The sequence below is a fragment of the Phallusia mammillata genome, chromosome 7, assembly GCF_965637545.1.
Source record: "Phallusia mammillata chromosome 7, kaPhaMamm4.hap1.1, whole genome shotgun sequence".
In the NCBI taxonomy this organism is placed as follows: domain Eukaryota; kingdom Metazoa; phylum Chordata; class Ascidiacea; order Phlebobranchia; family Ascidiidae; genus Phallusia; species Phallusia mammillata.
Genome location: NC_137258.1, coordinates 20,654,257 through 20,666,229, shown reverse-complemented (window position 1 = coordinate 20,666,229; position 11,973 = coordinate 20,654,257). Strand labels below are relative to the sequence as shown.

The 11,973-nt window shown below is 36.4% G+C and overlaps 3 protein-coding genes across 3 annotated transcripts; 2 read left to right on the top strand and 1 right to left on the bottom strand.

Annotated features, from left to right (window-relative positions):
• Positions 1-182: 182 nt before the first annotated feature.
• Positions 183-2,267, top strand: LOC145238442 (baculoviral IAP repeat-containing protein 8-like). Its single transcript, XM_080101623.1, has 5 exons — positions 183-445; positions 514-613; positions 797-928; positions 1,013-1,135; positions 1,194-2,267. Exons 1-5 carry the CDS (start codon positions 298-300, stop codon positions 1,597-1,599), a joined length of 909 nt encoding a protein of 302 aa, XP_079957749.1. The 5' UTR covers positions 183-297; the 3' UTR covers positions 1,600-2,267.
• Positions 2,268-3,395: 1,128 nt separating this feature from the next.
• On the bottom strand, positions 3,396-7,059 carry LOC145239336 (uncharacterized). The gene has a single exon (XM_080102645.1). It carries the CDS (start codon positions 7,027-7,029, stop codon positions 3,580-3,582), a length of 3,450 nt encoding a protein of 1,149 aa, XP_079958771.1. The 5' UTR covers positions 7,030-7,059; the 3' UTR covers positions 3,396-3,579.
• Positions 7,060-8,250: 1,191 nt separating this feature from the next.
• Positions 8,251-11,973, top strand: LOC145239193 (uncharacterized). Its single transcript, XM_080102477.1, has one exon. The coding sequence runs from the start codon at positions 8,324-8,326 to the stop codon at positions 11,723-11,725; it is 3,402 nt and encodes a 1,133-aa protein (XP_079958603.1). The 5' UTR covers positions 8,251-8,323; the 3' UTR covers positions 11,726-11,973.

Genomic DNA, 11,973 nt, shown 5'->3' with positions numbered 1-11,973 from the left:
AAAACACCAGGGAATTTCCCCTTTTTTTCACCGAAGTAAAAAGCTAACGCGTCGGTTAAGCACCAAAGGGCAAGCCGGTACCAGTTGTATTGTTCTTCCAAATAAGGAAGCTTGGCATTCACCAACAGAAGGTCAGCGCAGTGCAAAGGGACGAATGTAGTTTTCCATATTTTAGTTTGTATATTGAGTATATCATGTTCGTTTTTTTTGCAAAACGTTTAATCGTGAGTGCAAGAGTAAGTCTTAAACCTTTGGTATATTCAGTTGACATAGAAGTTGATTGCAAGTAAAAATACAATGTTTTCTGCGCAAAGACCGGTTCATACCAGCTTGAGAAGTATTGAAGCAAGATTGGCTACATTTAACACACCAGGAAGAGAATGGCAAGGTCATTACATAGAAGCTACACCGCGGCAACTGGCCGAAGCTGGTTTCTTTTATATAGGTGAGTGCCAGAAATCCGTATGTTATATTTCCTGTGACGTTTGTAAACACGTTTGACGTTTTTTGCAGGGGAATCAGACAGGGTTAAATGCTGGCATTGCAATGGTGGCCTTTGTAATTGGTTAGTGGATGATGATCCTTTAACAGAGCATTCTAAATGGTATCCAAGGTTAGTATTTGATATTGGAGTTTGTATGCAGTTTCCTGCCTCTTTTACTAACCTGGAAACGTCTGGGAAAGTGGATTGCAGGATAGTCCGACTGGAATCTATAAATCCAAAAATTTTATTGCAATTAACATTGTTAAACTTTCAAGTTCAAAAAGTGTAATAAACGTTTTTGTATGCATTCAGATGTGAATTTTTGTTGCAACTTGTTGGACCTCAGTTCGTTCATGATGTTGTCGCCTCAGCGCAAGCCAACGGCCAAGCAAATACTTTTGATACGACGGTACATCGCATGCCATCAGCGATCAATCAAACCAGGTTGATTAAAACATTCTAAATTTAACATACACCATGCTATAAGAAGCAGTTTAAATTTAACACGCATCATTCAACCTTTCATAGCCAGTCGATATTCGTGGAAAATCACCACAGAAGAGTAAGAGAATACCTTTCTGAATCTCAATCTGTTTCCACGCTTCGGAGAATGGGTTTCGCTGACGTTCTGTTAAGAACAGCAGTGGAAAGGTATGGCTAACTTTTTTCCCGAAAGAGTGCCGAAATTAACATACCAACGTTCTAACAGGCACGTGGAACAACGTAATGAACTTTTTCATGGCCTGGATGACCTGCTGGACGCAGTAGTTCGTCTTCCATCGGCAATTGCGAACGAGAATTCCACTTCAGCTGTTCCAAGGAGATTACCCAGTGCTCAATCATCTCATCGCAGAAGAGTAAACAGTACAGGCGAGAGCAGTGGCAGAAGTAGCAGCTCCAGTAGTGAAGATGAACTCCTTTCGCCGTCTATTGAATATGAGCTCGAGCAACTACGACAAGCTAGGATGTGCAGAGATTGCAGAAGAGAGCCAGCAAGCGTAGTGTTTCTGCCGTGCGGTCACCTCTCCGCCTGTTCGGGTTGTGCCTTGCGTCACGTAAATTGCCCGACGTGTGGATCACGTGTTTCCGAACAGATCCGAAGTTTTATAGTGTAAACTGTAAACCAGTTAACCTGTTTGGGGGTAAAACAAGTTAACCTGTTTGGGGGTAATTGTACACATAGGTTAACAACCACTCATGTAAGCATGTGTCGTAATATATATCCGTTGTAAATGTACAAATTCGTATTCATGCTTTATACTATATGCACATTTTCTTGATTTCACCTGCACCACGCTAAACAGTCTCAGGGCTTGTAAAGTTTGTATAAATCCACAAAATTGCATTTCTATCGTTTCTATTTGGTTATAGAGGTCCACAAAATATTTGCAGTATATGTTTTTTTATTGTGTACAAACCCGCAACTGATATGCACACAAACCAAATTTACCTGTACTTGTCATTCAAAATAGCCTACCAACCCATGAAAGGCCAATACGTTTGTTTCGTGTACGCGTCGCAAAATACATTAGGCTAGCCAACCTTCAAAAGGCATTCAATTTTAAATTTATGGTCTCGAACTTATTCAAATTTACTGAGTGTTTAGATGTTGTCTACATAATTTCAAAAAAAATGTCTGTTTATCTCAGTTACTAGCCTACTGAACAGAAAGATTGCAACGATCAACCAAAATAGGCCCATGGTTTATGCAAATTGTTCTGTAGTGTTCTTTCACTGTACTTAACAGACCAGTCAAAACTATGCGGTGTTTACGGTGAAATAAAACGTGTTAAAATCATGTGTATGTGTGATTCTTGTTAACCCACAAAGTGTCATTTTTACTTTCCCCGCTGTTTTTTTGCAATCCCAGAACCCCTTTGCATCAATACCATGGTGACAACGATGTACTGTCCCAGCACAGAAGCTCCTTCTATTTTCCCGGATTTTAAATTCTCGGGAGACGGGGATGCGAGCGTTTTTTGCACAATGTGCAAGCGTAAATGGGCACAAATTTTTCGAAAATTTGCAGGTGCCAAAATGTGCGCACATTGTGCAAATATTTGCTATAAGGCATAAGCCCTGTTGACTCTCGGGGTATAGGGAAAAAATACTTATTTCCCGGGAATCCGGACAAAAAAAAGATTTCTTTGTGCCTAAATGATAATTATTGCGATGACTAAAATTAAAGAAAGAGATTATCCGACACATTGCGTTCACCGTTCCTGCCCTTCACAAACCAGAAGCTTTGCCACCAGTGCGTGTTCGTCACGTATTTAGTAAATAATTTACTTTTAAACGTAAATGTGGCAGTCAACGGCAGCCAACTTTCACAACGTTTTTTTGCCAAAAAAACATTCCCAATCAAACTGTACGTGTGTTGCTTGAGCTACGAAAAAGTAGGCAGCGGTAAACGGATTGTAGCCTTTGCATAATGCCTTGCGATCCATTTTTTTCTTGTCAGTACAGCAAGTTTGAAAAAAACACTGCCCTGCATATACAACTCGGTGCCTTCGAATACTACAGGTCCACTTGGTCCGCTAGGTATACTGCAGGTTACTCGTTTTAATGCAACAAAGCCTGTAAATAGTGCTGGTAACCTGTTTTGAAGCGAGTAAACTCGTGGTTAGGGTTTAGTTTTGGGTGTGTGTTGGGACTATCGTAACACTTTTTCAGCACTATTTGCGTGTTTAACGTTAACTGCAGTATTTACGATTCGTCGCATAAAAAGCAGCTGTCGTATTTTCGAGTCACGTCGCACCTATTATGAGTTTAATCTCACCAAATATAGTTACCTGCAGTATTTTTGAGTTACGTTGCCCGAAAAAAGGTTACCAAGCGTACCTAGAACACCTGTAGTATTCGAAGGCACCCCCATACAACTAACACGCACGTCCTTGAAAAAACACAAAAGCAGGGAACATTTGTTTTTAATTGCAAGATAACTAAAATTCGCTAACATAACATACGAGGAACATTCCATAAAATAAAAGCTTGTTTTAGTTATCTGTGGCCAGTGGGTTTGCAACAAACTTGTAGAGATTTCTCTTCAAGATGACTGAACATTCAAAGTTTGTTGAAATAGTTCCAGTGTTATTTCATTTTGTTGACAGTTCTGAATATCCGAACTCAGCGTTAATCACCCCATCACTTGAATATGCAAAAGATCTGGTGATAGGCCTAAAACAGACTTGGTGTTGAAGCTTGGCAAACATCTTTATGGTTCCAAAGTAATTATGACACCATGGTACCTCATGCATCCTACTTTCAAGGTAGGTAAGCACTTCTGGATTGCAACTTAAATCCATATTCATGCATTCTCTCGTAAAATAAAAGTTTAGCTGTGCAGGAATTGGAAGTATTTTTCGCATGATGGAATCAATTTTGACCAAATTTTCAGGAGTTTTTGTTTTTGAATATACATGAGGGCACAAACTCCTTTTTTCTGCAAGTGACATAGGTGATGTAAACTCATAAATTTCATTAACGTTGCTCACATTTGCAATTAGCCCTGCTACATAGTTACACAACAGTTCCCTGTTAGCTTGAACTTTTTCGTTCAGCAAGTCCATTGCATTCTCATCATTTCTCTCCAAGATTAATTTTATTAAATCCCTCATGACCAGTGAATGCTTGAGATCTTCCAACAGATCTTCATTTTTGAGTAGATCTTGATACAGTAGGTAAGCTTTAACAATGTAGCTCCCTGGAGGTTTTGTTATTTGCTGTTTAATTGACTGTAGAAGAGTACCTTTATCTTGACCAAGCGCTTGATTACAAATGTCATGGACAAATCTTTCCCCCACATTTATATTTTCAGAATGTGGTTTCACAGATGCAGCTGTTACAAAATCCATTGCTTCACAAACACCAGTGTTGTCAAGTAAATGCCTTGCATAGTAAACAACAGAAGACATTCTCATTTTCCAATTATAGTTCGGAGCGATTCCTTTAAGCTGGCTTTGAAAATTCTCAAACTCTTCAAGTTTGATTCTCCTTGAAATAAGGGTAAAAAGCTCATAGGGGGGCCTTAGATTTTTTTTTACTAGTTGCTCAATTTCAGCTAGGTACTGTGCAGCGCTCCATTCTTCAAGAAATGCAGCATTAGCCAGGTTGGCTACTCTTTGGTCGGGAAAAATAAACCCTGGAGGTTGCCTGTTTGCAAGTAGAAAGTGTTCCTGCAAATCTCGTAAATAATGGAATGAGATTTGTTTTTGCAGGTCATCAGTAAGCAAATTATAAACATCATTTAGCACATTTTTAATCATCTGAAAGTCAGTACAGTGAGTTAGTGACTGGATTATTGTGTTGACAAGATACATGTAGTCATCTGACTCCATTACTGATTGTGTGCCATTTAAAACTTTCAAGCACATAGACTGATAGTCTACATTGTGAACTGCTGCCTTGGTCCAATAGCACAATGTCTCCTTCATGAAGGGTGTTAGGGAAAAATTTCCATCCATTAATTTTTTGGCATCGCTAATTTTGTTTCCCTCCAGCAATGATAAATATAGAATAAGTTTAGCCTCGGAAGTGCTATATTTTTCAGACAGCCGATCTAGCAAAAATTCTGACAAATCTTTTGACCAGAATTCAAGGTACTTAGTAGGAATACTTGTAATATCATCATCAAATATATGGTCCGCAAACAATGATTTTAAATCTGATACTTGACCAACACTTACAAAATGCCAAAACAAGTCATTACAGAGTTGAGGTGCCAAATGGCAGTTATTGGACTTTACAGCATTTTCAAATGTTTTCATTCGGTTAGATCCTTTAAAAATATGAAGTGCCGAAACTAGCAAAGCTTTAGACGATTTTAAATTAATTTCGCTTACAAGTGCTTTAGCAACTAAAGATGGGTTGTCCAGAATTTTTGTAAGGTAGATTAAACTAACAGATTTCCGATTGTTATCAATTAGTTCAAGTTGAATTTGACAGGGCCTTGGAAGTTTTCTGTAACACCACTGCAACAACCCATCATCAAATTGAAATCCAAAAGAATGTAGTGCCTTAAGCACTCCCAGATATCGGTGTAAACCTTTTCCACTAAATACTTTTAGGCATCCATCAAAAACTAAGGGTTTGGAAAGTATTTCAAATTTGGTAGCCTGTGGCAAATCAGTTGGAAGCTGGTCCCAAAGTTGATTTGCTAGCTGTTTGGTATCGATAGAATGGTCAAACAAATATTTTTTTAAGATTTCAGATAAAGCAGTTGTTAACAGTTGTTCTGCATCTTCAATCACAATGTTTTTTCTTCTGGTGTTTGTTGAAACAAACACGTCTTTCTTTTGATTTAATAACTGTTCTTCAACATTAAATCCTAGTGCTAACTTGTCCTCCAAGTGTTTTAAATCAGACACATCTTCGATCAATGTCAAAACATAATGTGGTTTAATTTCCTCATTGGGAGCAATTGTGACCAAATAATCAAGCACTAAATGTTTTTTACAACTGACAAGAAGAGGCAAAACCATTGCAGGAAAGTCAGTTTCAGGGTGGTGATTTTCAAGAAATGAAACTTCGTTTTGAATTGCCTCAATGCTTTGCTCTTGATTTATGGTGTCAAAAAGATAGGCTTCTGCTAGTTTATCAAATCTTTTTGGAAATTTTACCCCACTGCTTGCGTACAGGTTCTTCATAACTTTGCTAAAATTCGGCATGTCTAAGGCATCCAAAATGTTTGTGTAGTTATTTTCATCATGGGCGTCAATGTGATTGATTACAAACAGTAACAAATCATTAAATTCTTGATTCTTTTGCAAAGATGAAAGTATAGGCAGAGCATACTGTAAAGGTATTTTTGTTCCTACTGTTTTTTTGTATTGTAAAATTATGTCTTGAAAGTTTTCAGTTTGTTTGGCTTTGAGCAACCCGCAACAATAAACAGCTATATCTGACCATCTTAATGGAAAATTATTCTCCATCATGTGGGACATTATTTCTTGTGCTTTGTCTGTTTCACCAACAGCACACTTGGCTTTCGCAATATGCACAAAACACTCAATGGGTACCTTCATACTATTGTCTTTCATGTAAGTAATGAAGGCACTGGCATCTTTTAAATTTCCATCTTTACAAGATTTAACAACTAGTTTTGATATTGTTTCTGTGTTAGGAGTAATGTTAAAAGCTTCCATTGCTTGAAGAACTTCATCGACTACAAACTCCACATTATTGTCCAACATGCTTTGGATATATGCATTATAGAAAATAACATCCTTTGTTTTGAAATTGTCATGTATTTTCTGCAATAGATCTTGCCTTAGATTATGGCTAACCAACTTATCACTGTCAACAAGTCGCAATATGATTCCAACATTAGACAAAGTGAGCTGATCACTGACAATCAATTTTTGAACAGTGGAAGATAAAACTTCATACTCCACAAATCCTTTGTATAGTTTTCGTTTCCGAAGGTTTTCTACGCTAATATACGATGTCGTTTTTATAGTTGCCTTTTGTAACACTTTTGGTTGTGACAACAAGCGTACAGATGAAACACGAAATTTGCAAATCCCACTTCGTGCTAAATGGGCCATAATTTACATCTGCAAATACAACATGAAACAATTTTACCATTTTTTTAAACTGTACATTTATGATTTTGAATATAGTATAGTAGTTTCAAAGGGAATTAAAATAAAACCTGCAAAATAGTTACAGATATTGTGCAACTTTGCAGAAATAGCATTTGTTTTTATGTTTTTCAGAAAAAGAGGACGGAAATTATTTAAACAGATAACATGGGTGTAGTGCCAATACTTTTGTTAAAGTTGAAGTTTTTCACAATGCAGAATATTATATCACAAAGTCAACACACATTTACTTCAAATTGATAAGATCATACACCATAGTTACATGGTATTGGTTGTGTATTTCCGTTCTGCTTTATTTTACATAATGAGCAAAAAAATGTAAAAGTCAGTCAACTGCAAAAACAAAGGCCCCAAGAACTAAAGTCTATAGAAAACCGCAGTGAACTTGTTTTAAGTTTGAACACAAGTTTGAAAAACCCTTTGTCAAAGTTTAAAGCGGAACTGGGAAATACCCTAATATACGAACATTTCTTGAAGAAATCGTACAAATGTGAAGTGTTTAAAATATAATTGTTTTAGGGTGTGGATAGGATTTTTAAGAAAAAGGGGACTATGTTGTGTACGTTTTAATGCCTTTGCCAGAACTTTATAATACTTTTTTCGTGAATTTAAAAGATCGTGGCAATCCACTTTAAAAATTTCGGTTTATAAAGTCACCAGGTCACGCTTTGGAAACTTAAACTGAAAGCTTTCTTGACTTATTTAATAGCTTGTGTAAATATAAATAAATGGCGTTCCAATTCAGTTGACCACAAACGTTTGCCTTGGAATTTCATTTCCAGGACATTTCCAGGATAAAATTTGTTTGACTGCTTGTCTCCAACCAAAGCCACATAAGCCCTTCATAAATTCTTTTTAGTGAAACCTCTAAAAATAACACATTTCTAAGATGTTTTTATTATTTATAGATTGTGTTTGATTCTTAATTTGTTTTGACCCGATGTCACTTCAAAAATAAAAAATATATTGTACCGGCATCTACACCAACAAACTTTCTAAGTCATGAAGAAACACGTGACAAATGCTCGGCAATGTGAGTTTTTTGAAGAGTCGAGACCGGAGACAAATGAATTGCAACTTTCAGATTGTGTTCAAAGAAAACTAAATCATTAGGGTCACTTGAATTTGACACATCGCATTACGAAAAATTACGAATAATATAGATTAATCATAAGTTTACAGTGTAAAAAATGTTAGCATTGTTTCATGTTGTCTGTTGTATTTGCAGATGTAAATCATGGCCCATTTAGCACGAGGTGGGATTTGCAAATTTTGTGTTTCATCTGTACGCTTATTGGCACAACCAAAAGTGTTACAGAAAACGACAATAAGAACAATATCTTCTTATGATGTATCAAATCTTCGGAGTCGAAAACTATACAAGGGATTTGTGGAGTTTGAAGTTTTATCTTCCACTGTTCAAAAATTGATTGCCAGTGATCAGCTCACTTTGTCTAATGTTGGAATCATATTGCGACTTGTTGACAGTGATAAGTTGGTAGGCCATAATCTAAGGCAAGACCTATTGCAGAAAATACATGACAATTTCAAAACAAAGGATGTTATTTTCTACAATGCATATATCCAAAGCATGTTGGACAATAATGTGGAGTTTGTAGTCGATGAAGTTCTTCAGGCAATGGAAGCGTGCAATGTTGCTCCTAACACAGAAACATTTTCAAAGCTAGTTGTTAAATCTTGTAAAGATGGAAATTTAAAAGATGCCAGTGGCTTCATTGCTTACATGAAAGACAATAGTATGAAGGTACCCATTAAGTGTTTTGTGCATATTGCGGAGGCCCAGTGTGCTGTTGGTGAAACAGACAAAGCACAAGAAATAATGTCCCATATGATGGAGAATAATTTTCCATTAAGATGGTCAGATATAGCTGTTTATTGTTGCGGGTTGCTCAAAGCCAAACAAACTGAAAACTTTCAAGACATAATTTTACAATACAGAACAAGAGTTGGAACAAAAATACCTTTACAGTATGCTCTGCCCATAATTTCATCTTTGCAAAAGAATCAAGAATTTAATGATTTGTTACTGTTTTTGATCAATCATGTTGACGCCCATGATGAAAATAACTACACAAACATTTTGGATGCCTTAGACATGCCGAATTTTAGCAAAGTTATGAAGAACCTGTACACAAGCAGTGGGGTAAAATTTTCAAAAAGATTTGATAAATTAGCAGAAGCCTATCTTTTTGACACCTTAAATCAAGAGCAAAGCATTGAGGCAATTCAAAACGAAGTTTCATTTCTTGAAAATCACCACCCTGAAACTGACTTTCCTGCAATGGTTTTGCCTCTTCTTGTCAGTTGTAAAAAACATTTAGTGCTTGATTATTTGGTCACAATTGCTCCCAATGAGGAAATTAAACCACACTATGTTTTGCCATTGGTCGAAGATGAGTCTGATTTAGAACACTTGAAAGACAAGTTAGCACTAGGATTTAATGTTGAAGAACGGTTATTAAATCAAAAGAAAGACATATTTGTTAAAAAAGACATTGGCAGGAAAAATATTGATGATTATGCAGAACAACAGTTAACAACTACTTTATCTGAAATCTTAAAAAAGTCTTTGTTTGACCATTCTATCAATACCGAAGAGCTAGCAAAACAACTTTGGGACCAGCTTGAAACTGATTTGCCACAGGCTACCAAAATGAAAATACTTTCCAGAACTTTAATTTTTGATGGATGCCTTAAAGTGTATAGTGTAGCAGTTTTGAACCGATATCTGGGAGTGCTAACAGCACTACATTCTTTTGGATTTCAATTTGATGATGCTCTGTTGCAGTGGTGTTACAGAAAACTTCCAAAGACCTGTCAAATTCAACTTGAACTAATTGATAACCATCGGAAATCTGTTAGGTTAGTCTATCTTACAAAAATCCTGGACAACCCATCTTTGGTTGCTAAAACACTTGTGAATGAAAATAACTCAAAATCTTCCAAAGCACTGCTAACTGCAGCACTTGATACTTTCAAAGAATCTAACCAAATGAAAACATTTGAAGATGCTTTAAAGTCCAATAACTGCCATTTGGCACCTCAGCTCTGTAATGACTTGTTTTGGCACTTTGTAAGTGTTGGTCAAGTATCAGATTTAAAATCATTGTTTGCAGACCATATATTTGATGATGATATTACAAGTATTCCTACTAAGTACCTTGAATTCTGGTCAAAAGATTTGTCAGATTTTTTGCTAGATCGGCTGTCTGAAAAATATGGCACCTCCGAGGCTAAACTTATTCTATATCTATCATTGTTAGAGGGAAACAAAATTAGCGATGCAGAAAAAATAATGGATGGAAATATTTCCTTAACTCCCTTCATGAAGGAGACATTGAGCTATTGGACTAAGGCAGCAGTTCACAATATAGACTACCAGTCTATGTGCTTGAAAGTTTTAAATGGCACACAATCAGTAATGGAGTCAGATGACTACATGTATCTTGTCAACGCAATAATCCAGTCACTAACTCACTCCACTGACTTTCAGATGATAGAAAATGTGCTAAATGATGTTTATAGTTTGCTTACAGATGACTTGCAAAAACAAATCTCTACCGATCATTTGAAAGCTTTGCAGGAACACTTTCTGCTTGAAAACAGGGAACCTCCAGAGTTAATTTTTGGCGATAAGGAACTTTTTGAACTTGTGAGAGCAGTACTGAATGAAGAATGGACCATTGCTCAATGTTTATCCCAAATCGAGAAACTTGCAAACGGTGGAGTTATAGTTTCTGATAGGCTCTTTGCGGTTATTTCAGAAAGAGCCAAATTCGATGAGTTTGAGGATTTTCAAAATCAGCTAAAAAGGATTATTCCCAATTATGACGGAAAAAAGCAAAAAGTAAGCCATTTGCTAGACAATGCTGGAGTTCGTGAAGCGATAGATTTTGTGATGGCCGATACCATAAACATAGGTGCATGGAAAGAAATTGTTTCTGACATTTGTAATCAAGCACTTGGTCAAGATGAAAGTGCTCTTTTAGAGACAATAAAGCAGCGAACAACAAACCCCCCAGGTGCCCACATTGTTAAAAGTCACCTAGTGTATCAAAATCTACTTAAAAATGAAGATCTGTTGGAAGATCTCAAGCATTCACTGGTCATGAGGGATTTAATAAAATTAATCTTGGAGAGAAATGATAAGAATGCAATGGACTTGCTGAAAGAAAAAGTTCAAGCTAACAGGGAACTGTTGTGTAACTATGTAGCAGGCCTGATTGTAAATGGAAGCAATGCTGAAGAAATATACAAGTTTACATCAGCTATGTCACTTGCAGAGAAAAAGAGTTTGTGCCCTCTTGTATATTCAAGAACAAAAACTCCCGATGCTTTGGTCAAAATTGATTCCATTATGCGACAAATATGTCCAATTTCTGCCAGACTAAATTACTTTTTCGGAAAAGAGTGTGCAAATTTGGATTTAAGTCACAATCCAGAACTGCTAACATACTTTAAAAGTAGGATGCATGAGTTGCCATGGTTTCATAATTATCACCAAACTACCGAGATATTTGCCAAGCTTCAACACCAAGTCTTTTTCAGGTCTATCACCAGATCTTTTACAAGTCCAAATGAGAAGATGATTGATGAATTGTTGGCACTATCGAATTAATAGTATTACTGATTGCTTCTAAGACATGGACAAAGTAAAACCTATGGGAAAAACCCTCAAAATGCAAACTTGTATATGCTTAACAAAAACTCAACCTGTTCTTGAAATGCTTATTGGTATATTACCTTATCTGTAAATAAGTCTGTGTTTTTGGTATCTATGTATTTTGTTAATTTCCCAAACAATATGGTTGAGTTTTTTTTTCAATTAGAAATTGTTGTCCTATTAAAGCATTTGACTTATTGCAA